Below are 24,447 nucleotides of genomic sequence, written 5' to 3'. Positions count from 1 at the left end.
CATGCAAAGTATGGTTACCTTACACATGAGGCTAGTTTCAAAATGGCTACCTTGTATAGGTGTGCAAATGATTACTTTGGCTGATAGGCACAGGTAGTCTGGGTGCCTGAGAGAGTAGGAAATTAGGTAATGAGACAGGTGGGAGTAGTTAATGGCTAACTAGCACAATGGCTTAAGTGCCAGATGTGACTACCATACAACCGTGGTCTATGGTCATCAGACTACAAGTTATTAGGTAATAACATGTGGGGAGTGGCTAAACAGCACAGTTCACCTAGATGTGACATGTTGCTAACTAACACAGTTCACCTATATGTGAAAGATGAGTAAGCAACACAAAATAAAATCTAAAATAAAAAACCATTTAAAAAGAAATAAAAATCTATATATTGGTATCATCTTTACTGGCAAGCTGTGGGAAGGCACCACCATCTCACTGCAACTGCACTTAGCTACAGAAATGCCAGTATTAAATAAGATTTGCGCAAATATCAAAGAAGCAAAAATCAATTCAATATGATTTTTGTACAGGCATGTATGAAATTGAGTAAGTGTCAAAGAAGTCACAATTAAAGCGACACTAAGCTATAACATTATGAGCCTATGCATGGATTTATTGATGCCAACATTTAGGCATGTATGATAAGCCATTATTTAAATATCACCTTTCACCATAGTCCTTTACATAAAATACTCAAGATTAATAGAACCAAGCAACTAAAATGAATACCCATTTGCCAAGCCCAGGAGGATACAAGTTGAGTAAACATTGCTAGGATTTAAACCTGTGAACTGCATAACATACATAGATTCTAGCAGTGAGCACTTAACCAACTGAACTATCGTACCAGCTATTTCTCCTTAAATGTTCATACCACAGCATTTGGTAACACTTCAGCTGGGGAGCGTTATGGTGGGGGTTACATTTCTTACCAATATAACACTTGTTATGACAGAGTTTAGAAGCAAGAAGAAAAGGACATAGCCCACTAGTGTGATGCTTTGATTTAAAAAGGACTGCAGGAGAGGGTAGGGGGTATGTATCCCAATAAATGTTTCTTTTGACCTGCAAAGTTGATAGTATACTGTGTGACAATTGGATAGCTCGGCCAGTTAAAAGCTCAACTCCGACAGGTCCAGCCTGCACTTTACAAGTTCATATTTTAGCGGGGCTGAATGATCCCGTTAGACTTCTAAGGTTGATACATTAAGTACTGTCACGTTGTTTAGTAATAAGACCTATTTTTAAAGCGCTTAGCAGAAGTTCTACACATATTCCCATAACATAAAACCAACCATTATACTTGGATACAGCAAAATCTAAGTGACCGAAACAGCAAAACATGTTTGCACAAAATAATAGGCCTCACAACCATAAAAAATCAAATTGACTCTAAATAAGAAACTCTGGCTGTGGAGCCTTCAGTTTGCCTGGCCTTTATGGACAAAGCATTACTCTCCCTTTGCGAATATAGCACATCAGAAAACGACACGTGAATTAAGGAAGGCTTCTAGTAAGTGATATTGTGGAGGAAATGTCACGCTGCAAATAGCAGCAATGTGCACAGATTTTATCTGACCAGTGGACAATATAGGCTCAGGTGTGAATACTTATGTGGGGTGAACAGGACATTAACTTTGTGAGATTTTCAGTGTGTTGTCTCCTGATTTACCCATCAAATATTTTAGATGATAAGAGCAATGGTCCAACACAAAAACTGAAAAAAATGAGATTTTTGCTCTTCTATTCCAGTGCCGCTAGCGCAGTGCTCAAAATAGCAAGGGGGGCACGGGCACCAATTTGCTTGTCTTGTTTTTGCCCCGGAACGACCTCACCAAACCCCGTGACAGCCTTGCTTGGGGTGGGGGTGCCATGTCCTAAACGGTGTCATGCCAAATGAATGGCACGGCCAGCTGTTAATTGAAACGTACTTCTAGAAATACTTCGGGTCCCACTGTACGGACTATGCTGGTGTTGGTCCTACGCATGCCACTCAAACGATTTGCGTTGGCAGTAATACATCCTCCATCCCCATTCATTCGTTGACCCCCGCCTTCCCCCAACGCCCATCTTACTCTGGGTGTCTGTAAGGGAGATCATGGTGGTGGCAGTTGCGAGCCCTGCAAGGCAAACACCAGGCGTTGTCTTTGGGGATAAGTGATAAGACTGGGGGGGAATCAGGAATGGGTTGAGGGAGAAAGGCTACGCCGCCACGTCTTCCGGAAACACGCACGCAGCAACAAGGTAGCGCAAAGCTGCAAACGCATCAGAGCCAATCACCAGGCGCCTTGCTGACAAAACCACGCCCCCATACGAGATATAAAGGACAGACTTCAGTAATCACTGTGGCCAGCTGGAAAGATGTAACTGATTTGTTCGGCTGTGTCCCTAAATGCAACGTGAACGTCAACGCCAAAGCCAAAAAAGTAATATGCACAGGCAGAATTGTTGTCAGTTATGACCGTTGTAGTATTTGAGGAGATTACCAATCACAGTGAAAGATGGGACGCCAGATCCCCGGAGACCCGCAGCTACTGTTTGCCTACATAGATCAAATGGTAAAACAATGTAGGATATTACTATTGTTTCCCTGACAACCAAGCGGAAAACATGTTCAAATGAAAATGAATTATTGTAACCATCTCAACAATAGGGTATGTGTGCACGTAGAGTTCTAATAGAAAATATTACAACTCTGTAGGGCTTTCTGAGATTGAATCTGTTTCATATACATGACGATTGGAGTGTGCTTTTCCAACATGGCAGCTAGGTTAACAAAAAAGAATAGCTGATGAGTGACCACAACTCAATTTGGATTATGAGACCCGAAGGAAGGCCTAATGTGTGCGTTTCTTATCTATTCCGAGCGTGATATTTGGAATGCACACTTTGGGACATTCCAAATAAATATCACTGTCTCTTCTTCGACGTCCCAGTGCTGTGCCATGATCCTCGGATATTGTAGTCCTCCTTCTGTGCCTATGCTTTTCTCTGCTTGCTGGGCGGGGCAGCGAAACCGGAGAAGTTTCTCATTGGACCACAGAGCAAATGCCAACAGAGCGCCAAGGGAAAGAGTGGATAAGACTTAACAGGTGAGCAAGTCATACGGCGTGTGAGAGTGGTGTTTGGGTGTTGTGCCTAGTGATTTCCTGTAGTATTTATAATTTGGGCCACTTGTCCCAGAGACACACATACCTTGGAAATATGAAGAGATGTAGTGTTCAGGGATCCTTGATATCCTCGTTATCCAATGTGCTGATTCCAATGTGTCATTCGGATCCTCATATTTCAGGGTTAAGATCCCAGAGATGTACCTGGAGTTCTGGAAATTGTCGCCGAGGACTTTAATCCAGTGGATAGATCAGGCACATCATTAATTCGACTCCCCCTCCAATGGAGCACTGCCAAGCTACCACTCGAGTTCTACTGCCTGTCCCACTGTACCCACCGTTGGCTGAAGACGATTGGGGTCTCATAATGGCACATTTCAAAATGTTTGGCCACCCTTCCCTACAGGAAGTGGTACATAGATTATAATGGAGAAATCTCGTAATGTAAATGCCAATGGGTGAGTTTTATTTTTGAGGGTGGGAGGGGGGCTCAGAGCAATAATTAGCTTCCCTACACCAAAACACTGAAAGTAAGGTAAAACATGTCTATGATAAGTTAGGAGCTTTTAAAGTGCTGCGTCTTTGGCTGTCATTGACGGATTTAAAGGGTACAGCTGTTTGTGAGCGCAGGTGCTTCCTTGGAGAAAATGTACATACCATCACCCCCAGTGCTGGAAATTGATGGCAGCAGCCGATTGTCAGTGGTGGGGGTGTGATTGATGGGCGGAGCCAAGTATCGAATAATGTGGGGGACCTGAATATAGAATGCTGGCTGTTTTCCATAAAAACAAAGTGCATTTTGGGAACATAACAATGACCACCAATTTCTGTGATAGTAATTCAAATGTACATTCCTTGATGGGCATGCACTGCACACTTGGTATGATGCTCATTTCATCTGGCAGAATAATACAATGACAGTGAAATGCGTAAAGCATGAGAAATATTTACAGCTTTGGACTGTTTCATTTTTTGAGTGTGGACTGTTGAGCATAGGACGACTTTCACATTCAGTCTGTGAAGTCGTTGCACCCATTGAGACACAGCTTTCAGGATACTTGCGGCAGTCAGCGGCGCAGCACTTCCTCAACTTGGGGTTTGTGACTTGTAAGGAATGCATGACGGCAACAGTAAAGACAGACACAAGTGATCACACTTTAAGGGTGTTTATTGAACTTTATAATGGCTGAGAAAATCGCTTAAACTAAACCTAAAGCTAAGATGGGAGCAAGCTGCGACCATCAAAAATTATAAGGAAGTCCTCGTAGCGTCTTGTCAAATAAAAAGGGCCTATACTAAAAAACCTATTGCCAATCCTTACCAGTAAGTTACGAAAAGATTGTGGGATAATGTTGACCAGAAAAGAAAGAAAGTGTTCATAGAGTGATAAGTCAGGATGGTATGGCTGGGTCTCCCTTGCCCACGTTTCAAGCACGGCACAAGGCAGAACTTCTGAGCACAGCACACTCCTGGGCCTCTCTAGCACGAGGCTCGCAGTTCCAGTTCCACGATATCGGAACCTTCAAGGATCAAGCCTCTTCTTGCAAAAGTCTCTTGGGTTAGAAGGCCCGATGGATCAAAACAACAAACAAGTTCCTTCGGTAATATTGTACCTTTGGGCGATTGCTCTTCATCCCTAGGATCTCCCTCCGCCAGGCTCGATCCTCTTTGCCAAATAGCCCCCCCCCGCCCCCCCGCGTCAGGTTCACTACGGCCTCTCCGATATCGCTTTAATGTCAGTTTTTAAACAAACAACAATGTGGACATCCCTCTACCGCATTAGTGCACAACATACGGCCCGCGGGCCAGTTGCGGCCCGCCATGCCATTTTGTCCGGCCCACGAGGCACAAAGACTTTCCTAATGGAGGGCGGCCCGCAATCAGCATCGGCCGCCCTCTATTAGGAAAGTCATTGTTTTCTTCCTGGCCGGACAAAACACTGGCCCTCATTGGCTCAGCACACACGCACCATTTCGCTCCTACGAGCCACGTAGTGCGTGTGTGCTGCACCAATGGAGTGCCAGCACTACGGCTGGCGTGGTCCATAAGGCTTGATGCCGGAAGGCATTTCAGCCTTGGACCACGCCAGCCGTAGTACGATTCCAGTTACCTCGCCGGCGTTCCAGCTTACCTGCCTTCCAGCACGTCTCCGTTAAGTGGTCTGTTTGTGTTTGTGTGTCGGGTCTGTTTTGCTGTATGTTTGTGTTGTGTATGTTGAGATGGGGGGTGGGGGGGTGTCAGGTGTGCATGAATGTTTTTGTATGTTTGTGTTGTGTAGGTTGAGATGCGGGGGTGTTGGGTGTGCATGAATGTTTGTTTTTGAATGTTTGTGTTGTGTATGTTGCGATGCGGGGGTAGGGGGTGTCGATGTGCATGAATGTTTGTTTTTGAATGTTTGTGTTGTGTATGTTGAGATGCGGGGGTGGGAGGGGTGTCGGGTGTGCATGAATGTTTGGTTTTGAATGTTTGTGTTGTGTATGTTGAGAGGCGGGGGTGGGAGGGGTGTCGGATGTGCATGAATGTTTGTTTTTGAATGTTTGTGTTGTGTATGTTGAGATGCGGGGGTGGGGGTGGTGTCGGGTGTGCATGAATGTTTGTTTTTGAATGTTTGTGTTGTGTGGGGGGTTCGGGTCTGTATGGGTGCATGTTTGAGAGTGTGCTGATTTGGGGGGTGGGGGTTCGGGTCTGTATGGGTGCATGCTTGAGAGTTTGTGGTGAGGGGGCCATGGGGCATAGTTTTTGGTTGGGGTTGAGGGGGCCATGGGGCATAGTGTTTGGTTGGGGGTGGGAGCCATGGGGCATAGTGTTTGGTTGGGGTTTGAGGGAGCCGTGGGGCATAGTTTTTGGTTGGGGTTGAGGGGGCCATGGGGCATAGTGTTTGGTTGGGGGGGCATGGGGCATAGTGTTTGGTTGGGGGTGAGGGGGCCATGTGGCATAGTGTTTGGTTGGGGGAGCCATGGGGCATAGTGTTTGGTTGGGGGTGAGGGGGCCATGGGGCATAGTGTTTGGTTGGGGGTTGAGGGAGCCATGGGGCATAGTGTTTGGTTGGGGGTGGTGAGGGGGCCATGGGGCATAGTGTTTGGTTGGGGATGGGAGCCATGGGGCATAGTGTTTGGTTGGGGGTGGGAGCCATGGGGCATAGTGTTTGGTTGGGGGTGGGAGCCATGGGGCATAGTGTTGCACTCCAAGAGTGAACCCAATAATAAAGCTAAAACAGGCACAGTTAGGAGATGTACATCCTTTACTTTTTGAGGAAACCTGACTCAACGAAGGCCATACTCCTCTTGGGCAACCCAAACAGCAAAGTATAGCAGTCCAAAATAACGGAATGTCCAATCAAGGGTCAATAAAATATATATAATTTAATTAAACAGACGATATACAATAACTAAATGGAAATAAATTATAACAATGGAAAATGTGCAGTACAAAATGTAAGTTTGAAATGCAAATAAAAATCGTTACCCCTCAAAAACATTCTTTTTCCATGTGTTTAATACAAATTGGGGGTTGAAAAAGCCTCCTGCCACGCCCCGCCTACCGCCCCGCCCACATTTACCTTTTGGCCCACTATATCCCTCATGTAAGGTACTTTCGGCCCTCTGTGAAAATCAGTTGTGCACCCCTGCTCTACCGGGTTCACTAGCGTCGACACACTGCTCTCGGGTGTATTATTCTTCAACACTCCTCGTAAAACAGTAAACGAACAAAAGTTCTGTGGGCGATTGCTCTTCGACCCTAGGATCTCCCTCTTCCGGGATCAGATCCTTCTTGAAAGTTTGGCCTCCCTCTGCCGGGTTCACTATGGCCTTCTTTAACACAGTTCACATAATTTCAACACAGTTCGTGATTTGCTAATTTTCGTCAGAAAGTGCAGGCTTCTTTCTCCTACCTTTCTTTCGGCATCCCTCTGTCAGGTTCACACTTTCCTTATTTCACAGCTCACAGTCTTCTTTCGGCATCCCTGTGTCGGGTTCCCACTTGCCTTATTTCACAGTTCACAATCTTCTCAGAAAGCGGGGTAACCTTCCCCTAGCTTTCTCTCAACCATGAGTCAGACTTGAGATTGTACAAAGGATTTGATGTGACCTTTTGTAGGACCACTCTGACATATTGTGTACAAAGGATTTGATGTGACCTTTTGTAGGACCACTCTGACATATTGTGTCGATCTCTCCTAGGGCTTTCTGGTACTTGCAGTTTTCATCACTCAAAGGGCCAGCGAGAATCCTTCGACTGAGCACTCCTACGGCGCCTGACCACTCTGCAGCTGGCCCTTCTCTGGGCTTTCACAAAGGTTCGTATGCACACAAGTTATTTGTTTCGGGCTTCTGCGTTTATCAAATGTTGCCACTTGCAACCTTTGGCTCAACACATGCCGGTTTGCTATCGGCTTCCTCCGACTCACCGGCTTTGTTGAACCTGCTGTCTGGTCTTGCCTCTGGAGTCAAGGACGGAATCACGGTAGCCAGCACGCCTCCCCGCCTTTGCCAACAATGCGGGAGGCCCTATGTACCGTTGACATCTGCTCCTCCACACGCCAACTGTAACATCCGATCTTATGATTTCTCTGTTAGAGGCTTTGCGGACTTGAGTGGAAAAGGGCAAGGGTATATCCCCTTCGTCGTCCTTCCAGGTGTCGCTGCTTTTCTCCTCTGTTTGAACTGCCACTTCAGTGTAGCTATTTCCGCGTGCGTTTGATCTTCCTCGGAGTGTGCTTTCATGCTCCGTCTTTTATCCCTGTGGGGGAGGTAAAGGGCCATCGGGTGTGCATAGGTTACTATCAATTGCCTGACTTTTCCTGACCCTTGTCTCAGGACATGTCAGAAAAACGGCTTTAGTTTTAGTCTTTTGTCTGTCACGGTGTGAGAAAGTGTTTGTGTCAAAGTCGGGAGGGGGAGCTGGTATAATTTCCAAGTATCCTACCGGGTAGGATAGTGAAAAGGTGTTGTTTGGAATTATAGCCCTCATACTAGGGGTTTTGGTAAACTCAGAAGGGTGATATTTGTAGGGTTGGTAAAACAAAAGGGATTAACCAGGGTTATTAGCGTGAAATGAACAGGGGGATTGTGGGAACGGTAGTGTTCTATCAAGGTAGACTGGATGGAATTCCGGAAATGATAATCAGAGGGACGTGGAGAGGAAGGACTGGGAGTATTAGGGTAGAAAACAGCAAAACAGGGATTCTGGGAGATGTGGTTTTCAAGTGCAAAAGGGTTTGGGCCCTTTGTGGATTTACCAGATATGGAGAGGTGTTTGGATTTGGATAAGGCATATTCTTTCGGTGGAAGGGAGGTAGATGTGATACAGCCTACAAAAGCCTCAGAGATTTCGCCCTTGGTATAGTAGCGCGTCTCACCTGGGGTATTTCCCCGAGCACAACCTCGGGCTCCGCTACCCAGGTAATCCTCTGTCGCTCGTCCGCCCCCAGGGTTGGGATCTGAGAGCGCCAGCCCTTCCCTGGCCACCTGAATAAGGGATTCTCGAGGTTTGCTTGGGAGAATACCCTCTGGTTTTTCACAGACTGGCGCTCAGTCAAGACAACGTTTGCTGGAGCGCATCTCCATCTTGTTCCAGCCAAATTCCTTCTGTGCTCACTCCCACATTACTACTTCATTCTGTTTCAAAATACTAGATAAAGCAATGGAGGGAGGGGGTGCATATCTGCAGATTATCACAGGTCAAATTTGTTAGCCACTGCACAGCATAGCAAAGGAAGAGAGCCAGTGAGGAGCTGAGGCTCTAACTGACAACTTAAAAAGTGATTAAGCTTTCTTTGTCATAGTCCCATCGCCCCATCATTGTATGGTGGCTCATATCAGTTGAATGGCCCTGACACCAGGCCTGACTGTACCACTTAACTCTCATATCGCATGGTCCTCTCCTGGTGCCCATTCTTAGATTGTATTGGATGCACGTTGCCCGAGTGTTGTGCCAGGATTGTACAGTCGCAGATTTCCATACAATGGGCCTCATAGCCTGGTTGGGCTGCCGGTGGTGCATGTGAGAAACCTGAAGGTGTCTCACCCACTAGTCCCCGGAGATCTGTCATCGCTATTGGATTCAGTTCCTGAGGGCGGACCAGTAGGGGGTTCACCTGGATGAGGGGTCTTCGGGGAGTGGAAGTGGGACACCGACGGGCGAGATGCAGTACCCTCTTCCCTCTAACACATTTTCCCCATCCTATCCTGTAGGACATGTAGAAGCTCTAACGCCCCCCTTTTCTGACACACACACTTTCCTACACTCTAACAGACTAACACCAGTGCTGTTTACCTGACATGTTCCAACACCGGTCAGGCAGCGTCAGGCAATTGACAATAACCACGCACACCTGACAGCCCTCTACCTTCCCCACAGGGATAAAGGCGAAGCACAAGAGCACACTACGAGCAAGGCTGAACACACGAAGACACAGCTGTACCGGACGTGCAGTTCAAACGGAGGAGCAAGGCGGCGAGACATGGAGGGACAATGAAGAGGGAACTGCCCTTGCCCTTTTCAACTCAAACCTGCGAAAGGGAAATCATAAGATCGGGAGTCACAGCTGGCGTTTGGAGGAACAGATGTCAACAGTGCACAGTGGCCTCCCGCAATGATAACACATGCAGGGAGGCACGCTGGCAACTGTGGTACCGTCCTTAACTCCAGAAGCAAGACAAGCCAACAGGTTCAACACAGCCGGTGAGTCGGAGGAAGCGGATGGCAAACCAAACTTTGTTGAGCCCAAGGTTGCAAGTGGCAACATTATATGAATACAAGGAACTTGAGAAGAAAGAACTTGTGTGTGTGTGTGTGTGTCTGAACTTTTGGGAAAAGACCAGACAAGGGCCAGCTGCATAGTGGTCAGGTGCTGCAGGATTGCTCATTCCAATGACTCTCGCTGGCCCCCTTTGTGTGTTGAAAACTGCAATTTCCAGAAGGCGCTAGAAAAGGGTGGGGTGAGATGTCAGAGTGGTCCACAAGGGTCATGTCAAATTCCTTGTACAATCGAAAGTCTCTGACCCATTGCTAAGAGAAAGCTTAGAGAAAAGGAACCCCGCTTTCTGATAAGATTGTTGAATAAGGCAAGTGTGAACACGACAGAGGGATGCCGAAAGAAAGCTAGGAGAAGGAAACCCATGCTTTCTAATTAAACTGAGCAAATCATGAACTGTTTGAGAAATTCATCAACTGTGTTAAAGAAAGGCCGTAGTGAACCTGGCGGAGGGAGGCCCATTTTGCCAGGAGGATCCGAGACCGGTGGAGGGAGGTCCTAGGGGCGAAGAGCAATCGCTCAAAGGTGTAAGACCACCGAAGGAACTTTCGTTTGTTGTTTTGATCCAGCAGGCCTTCTAATGCAAGAGACTTTGAGGAAAGAGACTTGACACTTATAGGTTCTGGTATCGTGGAATTGACTTGTGAACCTTGTGCACGAGAGGCCTAGGAGTGTGCTGTGCTCAGGAGTCCCGCCTTGTCCCGTGCTAAAAACGCGGCGATAGGAGACCCCGCCATACCATCCCGACTTATCATTTTGGTGAACACTTCTTTCTTTTCTGGTGAACTTTATCCCACAATCTTTTTTGTAACTTCGAGGTAAGGATTGGCAATAGAGTTTTTTTTTTAGTATCGCCCATTTTGATATGACAAGACGCTACTCGCACTGCCTTATTATTATTTGATGGTCGTAGCTTGCTCCCATCTTAACTTTAGGTTTAGATTAGGCGGTTTTCTCACCCATGCCTACAGATTAATAAACACCCTTGAACTGTGATCACATGTGTCTGTCTTTACTGTTGCCACCATCAGTTCCTTACATGCAATAGGGCTATCTCAGTTTCAAACGCTGTACACAAGTGCTTCATTTTACCAGTCTAGAGTGCTGTGGCATGGCGGTCAACGGTCTATCTCTTGTTTGTGTTTAATATAAGGACTCTACTGGAAAGTTCTCTGATCATTTCTTTACATTAGGAAAATGAAATACGTTAGGCAATCATACAATACAAATATGAAAATGTGTCACTTGCATACCGTCTACTCCACCAAAACTGCTTCAATCCTTGGTTCTTTCTCGTCAGTACTGTTTTTCACTTTACATCGTGCTCCCGAATTACGTCTTTCTCCCTTTACATTCGATTCTGTACTTGAATTCTTTTCCATTTACCTCCCTCTACTCATTATTTGCCCACCTCAAGTGGTTACCAATTCAGCTTCATTGCAAACTTCATCTCCTTTGCCTAATTTTCAAATGCATTCACGCTCTTGAATCGCAATACCTGTGTTCCCTCATTTCTCTTTATCACCATGCTTGGAACCTCCGATCTTCCTCTCAGTGTCTTCTTCATCCACCTTGTGCTGCCTCTCGCTATCATTCTTTTCATCTCCTAGCCCCAAACTCTGCAACACTTGTCCCTCTCTCCCTCAGTTTAAAAAACGACTCAAGATTAATTTATTACATGCTTAATTGTCTTGACTTTGCTACTATATCTGGTCCTTGATCCGTACCTACTAATATTTGTACTTCTTTTTTGTACCATACTTAAAAGCGCTATATAAGCAATGCAAATAAATAAGAGTTATTGTTCGTCTGTGGCAGAATGGCCATCTATGTGGGTGATAGCCTGAACATTTTGATTTGTAGTACCTACACTTTTGCTGGTAATTCTGCCTTTGAAAAGGGGCTTAGATGATGAATCGCCCTTTTCATAAATGCTCCCTGCTAAAAGCATAGTGAACCCATGTTACTCAGCAGGGACTGTGTCCTAACTTTCCCACGCTTGCCTGCAGTGACAGCAGAGCAGGGTCTCGGGTCATATCTGCATTCTGTAGGTAACAATTAAGAGAAATGGAGACTGGCTGAATCACAGCACGTAGTCGGAAAAACGCAGTTTTCAAAATGCAGTCTCTCCATACAAGCAATATGGAGTGCAAACATGTTGGCAGTGATAAGTTTGCCAGAAAAGTTTTTGTTTAAATTCAGTTTACTGGTGAAAAAAAATGTGTAAACATTAAAGAGTATAATGCAGTAAAAGTGACCTAAACCCTCAATAAAGCCAGATAATCGCCAGCTCTCCACAATCACCCTAACTGCACCCTTTTGGTACCCCAACCCCTTGGGCTTTCCCTCACACTTAGCGCACACCTAAGCATCCTATGTGCATGTGACAAAATACAAAACACCAAATGGATGAATAAAAAATTAACAGTGACTGTTACTCTAGCCCCCCACAAATTCTATAGACTTTACCATAACCCAAAGCCTTGCTTTAAAGCTAACCTTAGCCATAGCTTCACCCACTCTCAAACTTACTCTCATTGTTTCTCCACCTTTGCCTCTGGGTTTCTTCCAATCCCTATCCTAGCCCAACAACACCAGCCCTCCCCTATAGCTTTCTTTCTTTAACTCTAGCCCAAACCCTGACCTAGCACTTACCTTGACCCTTGTTGGATCAAAAAACAGGAAATTACACGCTCTCCACCCCCTCCTTAACACTAACAGCATTTTTTTCATTTCTATTTTATTGAGCATTTGTTAGGCGCTTATACAGTAGAATTGTGTTTCAAAGCGCCACAAGGCTAAATGGGAAGGGAACATGAGAGAGAAACAACATTGTCAAAACAGTAAATATACAGTTGTGGTCCTACTAGGCCTTGTGATATTCCTACGTGCAAGTGCAGTGAAGAAGTGCAGGCTATTGGGATGGGTGGGAGGGCAAGGAATGGACAAGTGCTGGTGGGGGTTCCGGGAGGGAAGTGCCAAGGAGGAGGCCTCAGACTAAGTGCTAGTACCATATTTTGCTTGCTAACCTTTACTGCAAAGGCATTTTACTACTATTTCTTCACTGACTGCATTTTAGTAGTCACTGGATAACATTTTAATAAACATTCAAACCTCATCCATGACATAGTGCAGGAAGGGAAGGAACCTGAACTAGATGGGGCCCAATTAGCAAAGTGAAGTGAGAGGGATACTTAAACTGTCAAAAAGTCTTAAAAGTATATTCCTATTTTAGGAAGATCTATATTCTGTGCGTTCCAAATTCATAGCACAGCCTCCCTAAACCCAAGCCTGCATATTCTGCTGCAGCCTACTGTAGCTTGTATTTATTTACTTGCATATGTTAGAAAGCAACAGCACCACATCTACAAATGGGGGAATACCTACCAAATGTAATTTGTATGAATGCTTATGTTATCTTTCTATGACACCAATACTTTTCATTGACTTTGGAGAGCACCATGTTCTTAAAAAACATGTATCATTTAATGAAATATCAATGGTGTAATGAATTCCCGTCTGGCAAGGATGTGAAAGCCCTGGCTTTTTAATGTTTATTAAATAATAAAATGATGCAGGTAATTCCAAGATTCCCCTTTCATAAGGTCCATGCATAGTGTGTACTTGTGCCTAGCTGCATCAGTATCCTAGTTCGCAACACCTGAACTTCTATTGGCACAAATCAGGTTTCGAGGTAACAGGTGCCCTCTTGCTGCAGTGACACCAAGTCTCTGCAGCACAGGGGCTGCATTTAAAATGTGCACCCTAGTTCTGAAAACTACATACCTCTGAAGATGTTGTCTTAGTGGCACATAGAACGGTAAATCTAACCCATCCCTGAGTTAGGGTATGGGGGCCAGCATCCCTCAGAGTTAACTCAGCCACATTAAATTAATATTGCCCGTGTCAGCCCTTTAGATGAAGTTCAGCGATGGAAGGGTTATCTGTATTCCTCCAGAAAAGCTGGACACTGCCCTACTTGCTGGATGGTAGTATAGCAAGGTGCTTCTCTTTGTTCCTTTGTAAGGACAGGTAACATCCTTCTCCCTGGGACAGTCACTCCATAAAACGCTGCCTTAGGAGCAGAAACCAAGAGGCACACCCATTCACAGAGAGCCAGGCATCACATCAAGGTTCTACATTTCCAAAGGCCTTTGGTCCTATTGAGAAGGCAAGGGGGCACAGCTAGAATAGCCAGCAAGGGATTTGTACAGTGTTGGGAGGATTCTACCATCTTGAATCGCTCTGTCTCTTTCCTGTCCCCTCCACTTCCTCTGGAGCAAAGCACGTTGGGTGTGACTTCCTAAAGGCAAAGTCCACACATTTCAAGAGCAGGGATTGGACCCATAAAGCAGACTAGCTTTAGTCCAATCTCCTGGAACCTATTGCCAATAAAAGAAGGGTTCTTCCACCACTTCTTTGAATCCTCTTGAAGCCTCTTTGGGTCATCACTTGAGAAGATTTCAGTGGATCCTGCTGAGAGATCAGTCCTTCCTAAAGTCCTCCAGTTATCTGTCCTCTAACCATCCCCAGGGACCATTGGGAGTGATCTGCTGCTGGAACAGGACCTGTCTCTCGGGCCAGCCAAAGCTGTATCCAGGACCTCCTTGTATTGGAGGATCCCTGGAGTTGTGTATCAGCCTACCCCTTGTTTGGGAGCCTGAAAACAAGGACTCATCTTGTCCCAGAAGTGGGACTCGCCACAACCTAAGAAGAAACCTGCTGCTGGAGCAAGACCACCTCTTTGCAAGCCACAGTGGTACCCAGGACCTCACTGTGTTGGAGGACGCACTGCAGTTGTGTACCAGCTTCCTCTATGTTTGGGAGCCCAAGAACAAGGACTCATCTTGTCCCTGAGCCCCTGGATTGGGACTCTCAGCACCCTGACAGCCAGGATCCTAGTATTTTTCACCATCAAACTGCTTGGTGTGTGTTTCAAGAACTGTTCAGCACATTTGAACCAGCAGGACCATCCGTTGATCCTTTGTGCTCTCTCCCAATCTTCGCAGAGCGCAAAGAAGTACAAATAAATTATTGACTACTAACTGCCCACTTGGTCCACTTTAGGCCCTAGAGACTGGTTAGATCACTTTGAACATTTTTTGCTCACAAGTACATAACCTTTTTTTTTTTTTTTTCCAAGAACATTGTTGCTTTTATTTGCCTTTGACCCATGATTCATTACCCAAAGGTCTGCATCTACTATCTTTGCTTATTCATTGTTCTTTCCTCAGGGGTATGTTTTGTGCATTGTTTTTCTAGTTGTATTGTACATGGTGTGTTTAATTAAAATATATATATTTTTATAGAACCTTGATTGGACATTCCTGTATTTTGGACTGTAATATGTTGCTGTTTGGGTTGGTACTGAACCACATTACACCCTTCCCTTGGCCAAAGTTACCACAAAAGGCGATGGAGTTATATCCCTTGACTGCTTGTTTTACCTTTATGTTGTTGGCTCTTGGTTTGTAGAGTGTGGGTGTTTTAGCCCCCACAGGGTAGAAGTCAATTAATCACAATTGTTTGCGATTGTAAGGAAATCTTTAGCACGGCTCATGCTTCTCCGAAGTTGTATTGTAATATTTAGAATAAGATGTTCTCCGGTCTAAATATTTAATTCATGTGGGAGATGTTTTGTGTTCAGTGAAATGGTGAGAATCGTATAGGCAGGTGGAATCTTGTTCTTTTTGTAGACCAGCAGCCTATGTCTGTATGGTGTTGAGGTGCCCTGCCCAGCACAAAGACCGGAAATCACTTTTTGGTTTTGATAGATTTAAATAAATTAGAGTTGTGACTCAGAATACAGGCTCTTTCCTGTCCCATAATTGTGGGGTTGTATTGTATACTAGGGGGTGAAAAAAATCAACATATATTTATATTCACAATAAATCCGACAATCGCTAAGTACAGCCTGCTGGAGTCAAACTCCAAGCAGCCGCAGGGAAATGGCCTTTGAAGTTAAAATCTCCCCTTTCCCAAAATGATATTTGTTTGTATCCCTAATAGCCTGAAACTGAGGAATCGTCCACTTAGGGGTTCCAGCATTGTGGATCTCCACATGTCCTACAGACAGAACACTCTGCGTATTACATCAGAGGGCAAAGGATACTGGTAACATCAGTCTGGATTGGACCCCTAACAGGCTTCCATTGGACCAATTGGCTGTAGCCTTTTGGAGTCACCGGAACTCTGTTGGGAATGCAGTCTATTACTAAGTCCTCTGCCATTGAGGTGAAGACAGAAGGCTCCATGGAAGATACAAACTCTGCCCCCTACCCATATCAAGGGCACATTTGGGTGAACAGCTGGCTTGTCCAGGCCTAATGCAACTGAGAAACTGGTACCCAGGATCTTGCTTACTGGAAGTGACAGAACCCTGCATGTATGCTCTACACACTCCCGGTCGGGAGATGCAGACATAAACCTCTTACCTGGCCTATAACAATCCTCAAGAGAGTATCCCAGTAACCCAGCAGTCAAGAAACAGCTCTGGTTCCTGATTTCCGCATCAAACTTTTTGTGAGCTACACCAACCCGACATTGTTTGCTTGTCCCTAGCTTCTTCGTGCCATGTGATGTTGCTGTTTGTGAACCGCACTGTGTTGGACCCAGTCACCCATCTCACCAACCTGATACCAAATCACTAACTGAGAAAGCTCCTTGAACTTTGGCTTGATGCTTTTGAGCAGGAAGAACAAGGTTAAAAGGTATTTGTAGTTGTCCTTTTCCACTGGCCTGCCTTTGAGTGCCCCAGTGACTTGTATGTTCCAACTGTATCTTATTCCAGAGACATCTCAGAGATCAAAATAACGATTTGTTGAATAGGAGCACAAATCTGCTTCTGGGTAGCTGGCTTCGCCCCCTGTAAGAAAGAACTACCGCTATGGAACGAGGAGCTAGCACTTTGTGATCTGCACTTCTATCTTCCACATGAATGGCGAACTATAACTTTTTGTGCGTTATACATGAAATATAATGTATTTAATGTTTTCTAGATGTCTTAATACACCTTTACAAACATTTGCAAAATTAATTTCACATAGTTATGTTTGCATAACCTTTGGTGTGAAGGTAACCAGACTCTTCTAGACAACAAGCCGGGGCTAAATAGCCCCCGCTCCTGGAAATTCTGAACCCTGCATCTACTTTTTAGTGGCAGAGCTGTGGAAATACTGCTTGTCTTGTTCCCCATTTACAAGACTGTTGGGGCCCTTTTCACTATAGTTTGCATTGACTGTGCTCTCTCGAACAGGTATCGTGTTTAGTATTTTTAATTGGTTGTGTGGATTTTTAGTTTAATTAAAGGTGCTGTCTTTATAGGACTTTGATTGGACATTCTTTTATTTTGGATTCTTTGCACTAATGGTGTTTGGGTTGCTGTTGCTACTATCAGCTCACATCCCCTTCTCAAGAGTAGGGCCTTCTCTCAGCCCACGTTACCAAAAAAGGCAAAGGATGTGTACCAGTCAGGTTGTTCACCTTTATGATTGTGATCAGTTTTGGTTTAGTAGTAGTGTGGCACTGAGTAAGTTTTTTTAGATACTACTCGGAAGGGCTTCCCACCTATGCTAGGGAGGGCATCATTAGCCCAGGCTTCTCTGCACCCCAGGTTGTCAAGAAGCGATCTGTAACCCCTACTATCTCCAATTATATCTGTGATGATGGCCTAAAGGTCTTAGCCAATCCTATTTTACTCCCTCTGGGGTTCTCCTAGGTGGCAAACTATTCTTACACCTCCCCTGGATATGATTTTGATTGATGCTTTTTGGTCTGGTGCCTTTACAAATGACTGGTTCCTTTCACTGTTTGTCTTTCACTCCCCTGCATTCTAATTCTGTTTGGGTGACTACTATTACCAGCTCACAACCCCTTCTGAAAAGTATAGCCTGCTCTCAGCCCACGTTGCCAAAAGAGGGAAGGAGGTATTCCATTCAGGATTTGTCTTGCTCACCTTTATGATTGGGATTATTGTGGGTTTAGAACTAGTGTGGCACCCGGTAGGTTCAAGCCCCTACTCATCAGTGTACAAGTGAAGCAGTCATTTTGTCACAGTGGCAATAAACAGAGTAATAGCCCTTTCAGACAACAGAGGGTCCTGGGTCCAAGTGGCATTGCTATGAATGAATTAAACCACACTTTATTTATTTAATTTTATTTGATTCCCTTTACACCCTTACAACAATTTGACCATACCTGTTAGGACAATTCTATAGGCCGCACAGCTTTTGAACATTGCTTTTTGATACATGTGATACTTAAACTGTGTCACATATTTCTTAGGCCCCACCATCTATCAGGTTTTAATCTCGCCTGTGGTTTCCTGCACGACTACGTACATGGTGATGGCGTCCTCCGATGGGTTCTAGTAGTCTGTGTCTCAAAGAAATGGGTGAGCTTATCCTGAAGGCAGTCTGCCAATTGATTGGAAAAAACAGGCAGAATAACCCCCAGAGTTAAGAAACAGGAAAAACCCTTCAAAAAGAGAAAAAAACCTGCACTTGTCCTATGTGGATGTAAGATGAGCAGTCCGGTATGGACTCCAATCTCGCAAGGTAGCATTCAAAACGTAGTGGCAGTATGAGGTAAGCAGCACTCTTGATGGATAGGTTCGCCTAAGTAAAAGCAACAATAGCTGGTAGGCAAGCAAGAGAAATAGGATTCCCCAATAAAGGAAATGCCGGAAATTAATGGAAACATAGCAGAAGCAATCAGCCAGGCAGGGCTAGCTGGAAGTAAGCAGCAATAACAGTATCACTGCAGGAAAATAAGCAAAAGCAGCAGGTACCAGAAAGGAAACAAGGCGAGAGAGAAGCGCTGATCTAGGCAGTGCAATTACTGAATGACACTGCTAGATGTACGAGAAATCCAGAAGCACAGAGATTTCCAAGATAGCCGCAATGATGGACTAAATCGGCAAGTCTGAATTAAATGTGCCGCGATCAGAGACGCATTGAAAGATACTGCTGAATGTATCAAACAAGGGGCAATGCGCCAGGAGGACCCTAGCGACCGTGGTCTGTGGTGCATGACGCCATCAAATGTTTTAGGGGCCTCTCTTGAGTTCTTATCCCACTTAAAGCACTGAGTGCACCTCCCACCAAGATCTTCCCCAGAGCTGCGAATGAGTTGGGATATACCTGGAAGGGTAATTTGCCTCCACTAGAAATTAGGAGGGAGCCTCAAATAAGTGAACTGCTATTCTATGTCTGTTTCTGAAGAGTTCTGCTGGAAGATATTGACTAAAATCCCATACAGTTCTCTTGTGCCGTGTGACAAAAGTTTGGATGTCGTCCCTTCTCCCATGGGGGAGGACCCATCCTTTGGGTCCAAGGTGGTGTGGCCACAGTCCAGTAGTCCCTCAGGGGGTGGTGTACTGTGGGAGGATCACATAGGAGGGGGAAACCTTTATGGGACTAGGGGTGAAAGGCCAGGGAGAACACAGTATCTGACAAACCCCCTTTACCAACCTCCCCCATCGCTTACCCAGAGAAGCCTAAAATACTTCCCTAAAGCTCTATGTATCTCTGTAGGGTACAATACTACCCTAAAGAGATACATAGAGTACATCAGTAATTCCATGAGACCTTGAAGCGTCTCATGGAATTACTGATAATAGTCTCAGACACAAATAACCCAACAGACTCAAAGAATATGGCAAAGTACTACTTTACTGCTCAAATAAAGTAGGGCAATCTGGCGAACAACAAATTGTAGTCCACACACTCACACCTCCATTTTGATTACACAGTGGTTTTATACCTCAATGTACGTCCTCTATGAGGTCATCCTATGTGGCAAACTGTAAAACCTATTGAAGGGAGGGATTGGTTAAGGGAACATCTGTACCTAAGTGTCATAAAAGTATTAGTAATATCACTGGATGCCACTTATCTAATAGGCACATCTTGAACCATCCCTAAATACATAGAATACAGATTATAGCAGAATAACAGGAGCAGGTTGGCCTGTGTAATATTGTATAGCATGTTGCTTCATAGACCTTCTAATTGGTTGACATTCTCTACCAACCTTAGACTTTCGGGTCGTTAGCACTAAGCAAAAGGGAGCGCTGGTGAAGAGACCAACGTCAGACTACTACACATTTGGCCGATCAACTCTCATCGGGCAGGCCCCAAGCCAAGGCATCTTCTTTATAGTTAAGGCTACCAGTTTCCAGTTTTTACTGATTTTTACAAATAAATACAGATGGAAATCGATCTTCTTTCTGTCTGTATTTATTTATTAAAATGCAAAAAAACAGAAAAGGTCTTTCTGTCTTGTTCGCTATGATGTCACTCATACGTCGCAGGCCAATTACATTGCAGATTGGCAGCATGGAGATTGTAAAAGTTGTATAAAAATATCATTAAAGTTCTTCAAATTGCTGACCGCATATATCTTAAGGCAGCAGCAGTCACAGAAGAAAACGTTTGAATACTGACCGCAAATTATCTTTTTATATGACTATGGATAAATACAGAAAAAAAGGCCAAAAATGTATATGGATAAATACAGACGGAAATGGCAGAAAAATAAATACTATAAAACCGGAGGCCTTATTTATAGTTGACCTTGCAGCCTGTTTTCTGCTCTGGGAATTTTAAGGGAGTGTAGGTACACCACTTTCTTCAACTGGAGCTTAATGAATAGCCCTTGTTTTCAACCTCTGAGTCACACACGAGGAGACCACGAATTTGTCAATTTCGTCCTTTTATTTAATGCTATTTAATTAAGCTGTGTGTCATTACTACTCTTGGCCTCTGGAGACATGCTCACTCCACCTTGTATATGCTTTTTGCATCTTTGATTGTCAAATATTTGGCGCTTAGAGATGTTTTCTGCCTTTAGAGAAATATGTCTTACATATATGGCTCATCCTCTTGACTACCTTTGTGCCTTGCAATTCCTTGAAGTGGCATTCTTGATCCCAGGCCAATAGACTCCTCTGTGTTCCTCACACAAAGCTGTTTTTCCAGCATCTCCTGAGACTGCAGCCCTGGTCTGTCCCTGAGTAGCTTGATTGGTTTTAACACTAGTCTTGTGTCCATCTTGCTCTCATAGCCGCCTTCGCCATGTTATGTTTTCTTCTGCAGCAAGCCTCTAATGTCTCAGCTACCTTGCGTTTCGACGTGTATACATTCACTTCATCTCTCCTTATTTCTTTGGTGCATATGATTTCTTCATCTTCGATTACATGTTTCTCTTACTTCAGTTGCATATCGTTTCAGTGCGTCTGTGTCTTTCTTTCATGACGTCACTCTGCCCTCTTCAGATTTTACTTATAGCTCTTCGATGTCCAATGGTGTGTGCAGACATCCTTCCACCTTTTCAGTGCAGGGGCACATTCAATACGGTTGTCTGAGTGCATATCCTCTCTCAAACACTTGATGCATTATTGGGACAATACCTGGTGCCCCAGACAAGGCTCTTCTCCTGCTATTCCAATATGATGGATCAGGGGACAGGATCTAGGGATGACTTGTCAACCTGCTCCTCTACAATAGAATATCACAACTCTCTACCTGATACTGGGACTAACAAAGAGTAGACCCTGTCCATGGGAACCATGTTGGAATAACACCACACAAAACTGCAACAGCGAAGAGGTGCGGAGTGATGAAGAGCACTGCACAGAACCTGCAAGCGCTGTCTAGTCAATACAGACCTTATTTATGTATAAAAACTGAGGAAGGACTCGCACTAAAGTCGAGCCATCCCTGATGGACCCGCAAGTTTGAGGAAGAAGGAAGCAGAGAGAAGGCAGACCGAGAAGCAGAGACAAGAGCACCCCACTGTAAGGAGGGTCCAGTGTGGAAAGGCCGCTCCAGGAAGACAAAGGAAGAAGCTTCTGGCATCCCCTGTAGTCAGCAGGCGTGTGGAGAGAACACACCAGCCAAACAAGAGTTTCTCACATGGAGCCTCCACAGACCACAGGGAAACTCTGACCCAAAGGAATCAGTAGTGCAGGCCAGAAGCATCTTGAGAGCTCTGAGCCCACCGCAGACCATGGGGAAAGGTATGCAGGTGCAAGGGGAGACGACTGGGCCCGAAGAGAGTACTGTAGAAGCTGGGAACAAAGAGGAGATCGGGAGTCAAGGAACTGGGAACCAGATAAGTAAAACCTAATTGTAAAGGCCATCCAGGCCTCCAGAGCCATCATCATGGTCTCAGAACATGAGAGGATAGTAAACCAGGTGGACTCAACCAAGAAGGAAGCAAGCGTGAGTCTAGGACCCACACCCAATAATGCTACCAGAGCCTTATCAGTCATCATAATAGGCACAGTCCCTGTCAGGCTAGTGAACCAGGTGGACTGAACCAAGAAGAAAGCAAGTGTGAATCTGCGACCCACACCTACAAAGGTAGTTAAACACAAACTTGGACAAAGAGAACCCAGAAAATTCAAGAAAGCCAGAGAAGGATCATTCCTCTTTCATCTGATTGTGTTTTGAGTGGAAGAAAGCCTGGTCAACCAGACCCACAACTAAAGTGAAAATCAAGAAGAAACCAGGGAAAGGGAGACCTTTCCCCATGGCATTTGAGAGGCAGAAGATTCCACAGGAAAGGGAGACATTTTCTCCTGGCGTTTGAGAAGCAGAAAAAAACAGGGGAAGGATGTAATTCCACCTGGTAGCACAGGACATTTAAATAGGGGAAGGAGGATATTCCCTCAGGACTTTGAGAACTTAGGTAAAATCCTGGGGAAGGGGAGATATTCAGCATGGTGCTGATTCAAGGAACTTTCAAAAACCCTGTCCAGAAGGAGTGAGTCATCCTTCTGTACCCAGCCGAAACGTCATCCTTGGTTTATTAGTGTAAGGGATTGAAATAGGATTTGACACAGCAGTGGACATTTTATTATTTTGGACCTCCTGACAGTTTCCTTAGTTTGTTGTTTGAGGCAGGGAAAACCCCTCTTAGTGTTAGGGAAAGCTATGGCTATTTTTCCCCTTTCTTTTAAACAATAAAAGTCTATAATCGCCATAATGCCATCTTTGTGTCGATCTCATGATTCTGCACCCTTGCAGCTATTACTGACTGTTTCAGAAAGTGCAGTGAATGTTTATATACTGGCAAGCATACCATTAATCTAATTTTATTTCCCTAAACAAATATGGACCTACCACTGGCTCCCTTCTCCAAGTTCAAGATACAGGTCCAGTATATGCTTGTTTCAGCTAATTTGCCTAGCCTTGGGATTCCCTTCCCCAAGACCAAAACACACTTGTTCTTGACATACACTGTTCCGTTAATTTCACAAAGTTCCACTAGGGCTCAGGGTTCCCTTCCCCAAGTTAATGCACTTACTCACAATAGTCAATTGGTTCACAATGACCTCAGGGTTCCGATCTACAAGCTGAAAAGCACTTGTCCCTAAGGTTCAATTATCACAATGTTCAACAGGAGCTCAGGGTTCCCTTCCCCAAGCTCAAAAGCACTTCTCTCTTAAAGCGTAGCATTCATGACTTCCCTTAACAATTGCTACAGCTTGGTTGGTGTTCCCTGGTCTTGGTGCAGTTGACAGACCGCATGGTCCACCTACTACAGGTCACGCAACCAGTTGCCCTTGTAGTTTCTTAATTGGTTCCTTAACTGGTTCCTTAACTGGATTCTTACTTGGCTTCTTTCTTGCCCAAGATTTTTGTCCAAATATTCACTGGTTGGTGACTTGCTTTTTGTCCCCTTTTTCATATATTTGATTTTTTTGGCTCCCAATAGTAGCCTCTTTCTCCTTTGAACGAGTTTTCCAGATCAAGCTTTGGCTCACACTTCACTGCCCCCCCCTTCTGCTGTTCTCTAACAGCTCTTTATCAAATTCTTTCTTGTAATAATTTCATTTCACATTCAATTGTTCAGAGAACTTCATACGCGACCTAGTTTCCAGACGGTCCATTGCTGGCATGTTCGCTTATACTCTCATTGTCTCTATATTGGAGACTTTCGACAATGTGCTGGCTGCACGCAACCACTCCGATACAATGTATTGCAACAGCTTTCATCAGCAACTTTCATTGGCTCGCGTACCAGGATTCTTGTATTTACTTGAAACTCACAGGTCGTGCTGCTGGATATCACGGCTTATCCACTCACATGGCTTCTTACACCTGAGGTCAGGGTCTCACCTCCTGCCACTCAGGCTCCTGCGTGGACTTCCTTGCCCAGGAGAATGAGCACTGCACTGCCACAATGAAGGAACCGGCCTGCCACATGGCTCCTCTGTCAAGCTTCGGAAAACTAGTTTACTCTGCAACTTTTCAGTATCTCGGCACTCTGCTCTCCACAGGCTCATCACAGGCTGGGCTGGACTTCTTCTGCTGTGTGCTACACCTTTTATACACCTGAACCCTGTCAAGGGGTTTTAGGTGTGAGTCATTGCCTCTTTTGCCTGGCCATAGTTAATACAATGAATGGGACATGCCTGACTTTCATTTCTGTATTCCTCCTAATCCCTCTTCTTCTTCGTCCCAGTGCTAGAGTGGTGTTTTCTATGGGAAGTGTGCATTCCTCTTCGAGGCTTCTTCATCTTCTCAGTAACTTGTGGGGACTGTAAGGAAGGCATGGTATCAAACAGTGAA

General features: G+C 44.9%; 2 protein-coding genes across 5 annotated transcripts in view; one reads left to right on the top strand and one right to left on the bottom strand.

The window, feature by feature from the left end:
- GOLT1B (golgi transport 1B) overlaps positions 1-2,258 on the bottom strand; it is a 255,135-nt gene extending 252,877 nt beyond the window's left edge. The window contains exon 1 of one of the 2 annotated variants that reach the window (XM_069628435.1): positions 2,077-2,258. In XM_069628435.1, coding sequence (XP_069484536.1) covers positions 2,077-2,101 — 25 coding nt within the window. In that variant the 5' untranslated portion in view covers positions 2,102-2,258. The remainder of the gene's footprint in view (positions 1-2,076) is intronic. The other variant, XM_069628436.1, reaches the window with a different exon arrangement.
- Positions 2,259-2,463: 205 nt separating this feature from the next.
- The window catches only part of RECQL (RecQ like helicase), a 730,526-nt gene continuing 708,542 nt past the window's right edge, over positions 2,464-24,447 (top strand). Inside the window, exon 1 of one of the 3 annotated variants that reach the window (XM_069628431.1) lies at positions 2,464-2,559. The gene's annotated coding sequence lies outside the window, so the exon portion shown is untranslated. Of the gene's footprint in view, positions 2,560-2,990; positions 3,094-24,447 lie in introns of those variants that run through there. The other 2 variants (XM_069628429.1, XM_069628430.1) reach the window with 2 other exon arrangements.

Source organism: Ambystoma mexicanum, chromosome 12 (genome assembly GCF_040938575.1).
Source record: "Ambystoma mexicanum isolate Mex_15411 chromosome 12, UKY_AmexF1_1, whole genome shotgun sequence".
Lineage (NCBI taxonomy): Eukaryota > Metazoa > Chordata > Amphibia > Caudata > Ambystomatidae > Ambystoma > Ambystoma mexicanum.
Note: the sequence above shows the minus strand (reverse complement) of the source record. Positions and strands in the feature narration are given on the sequence as shown.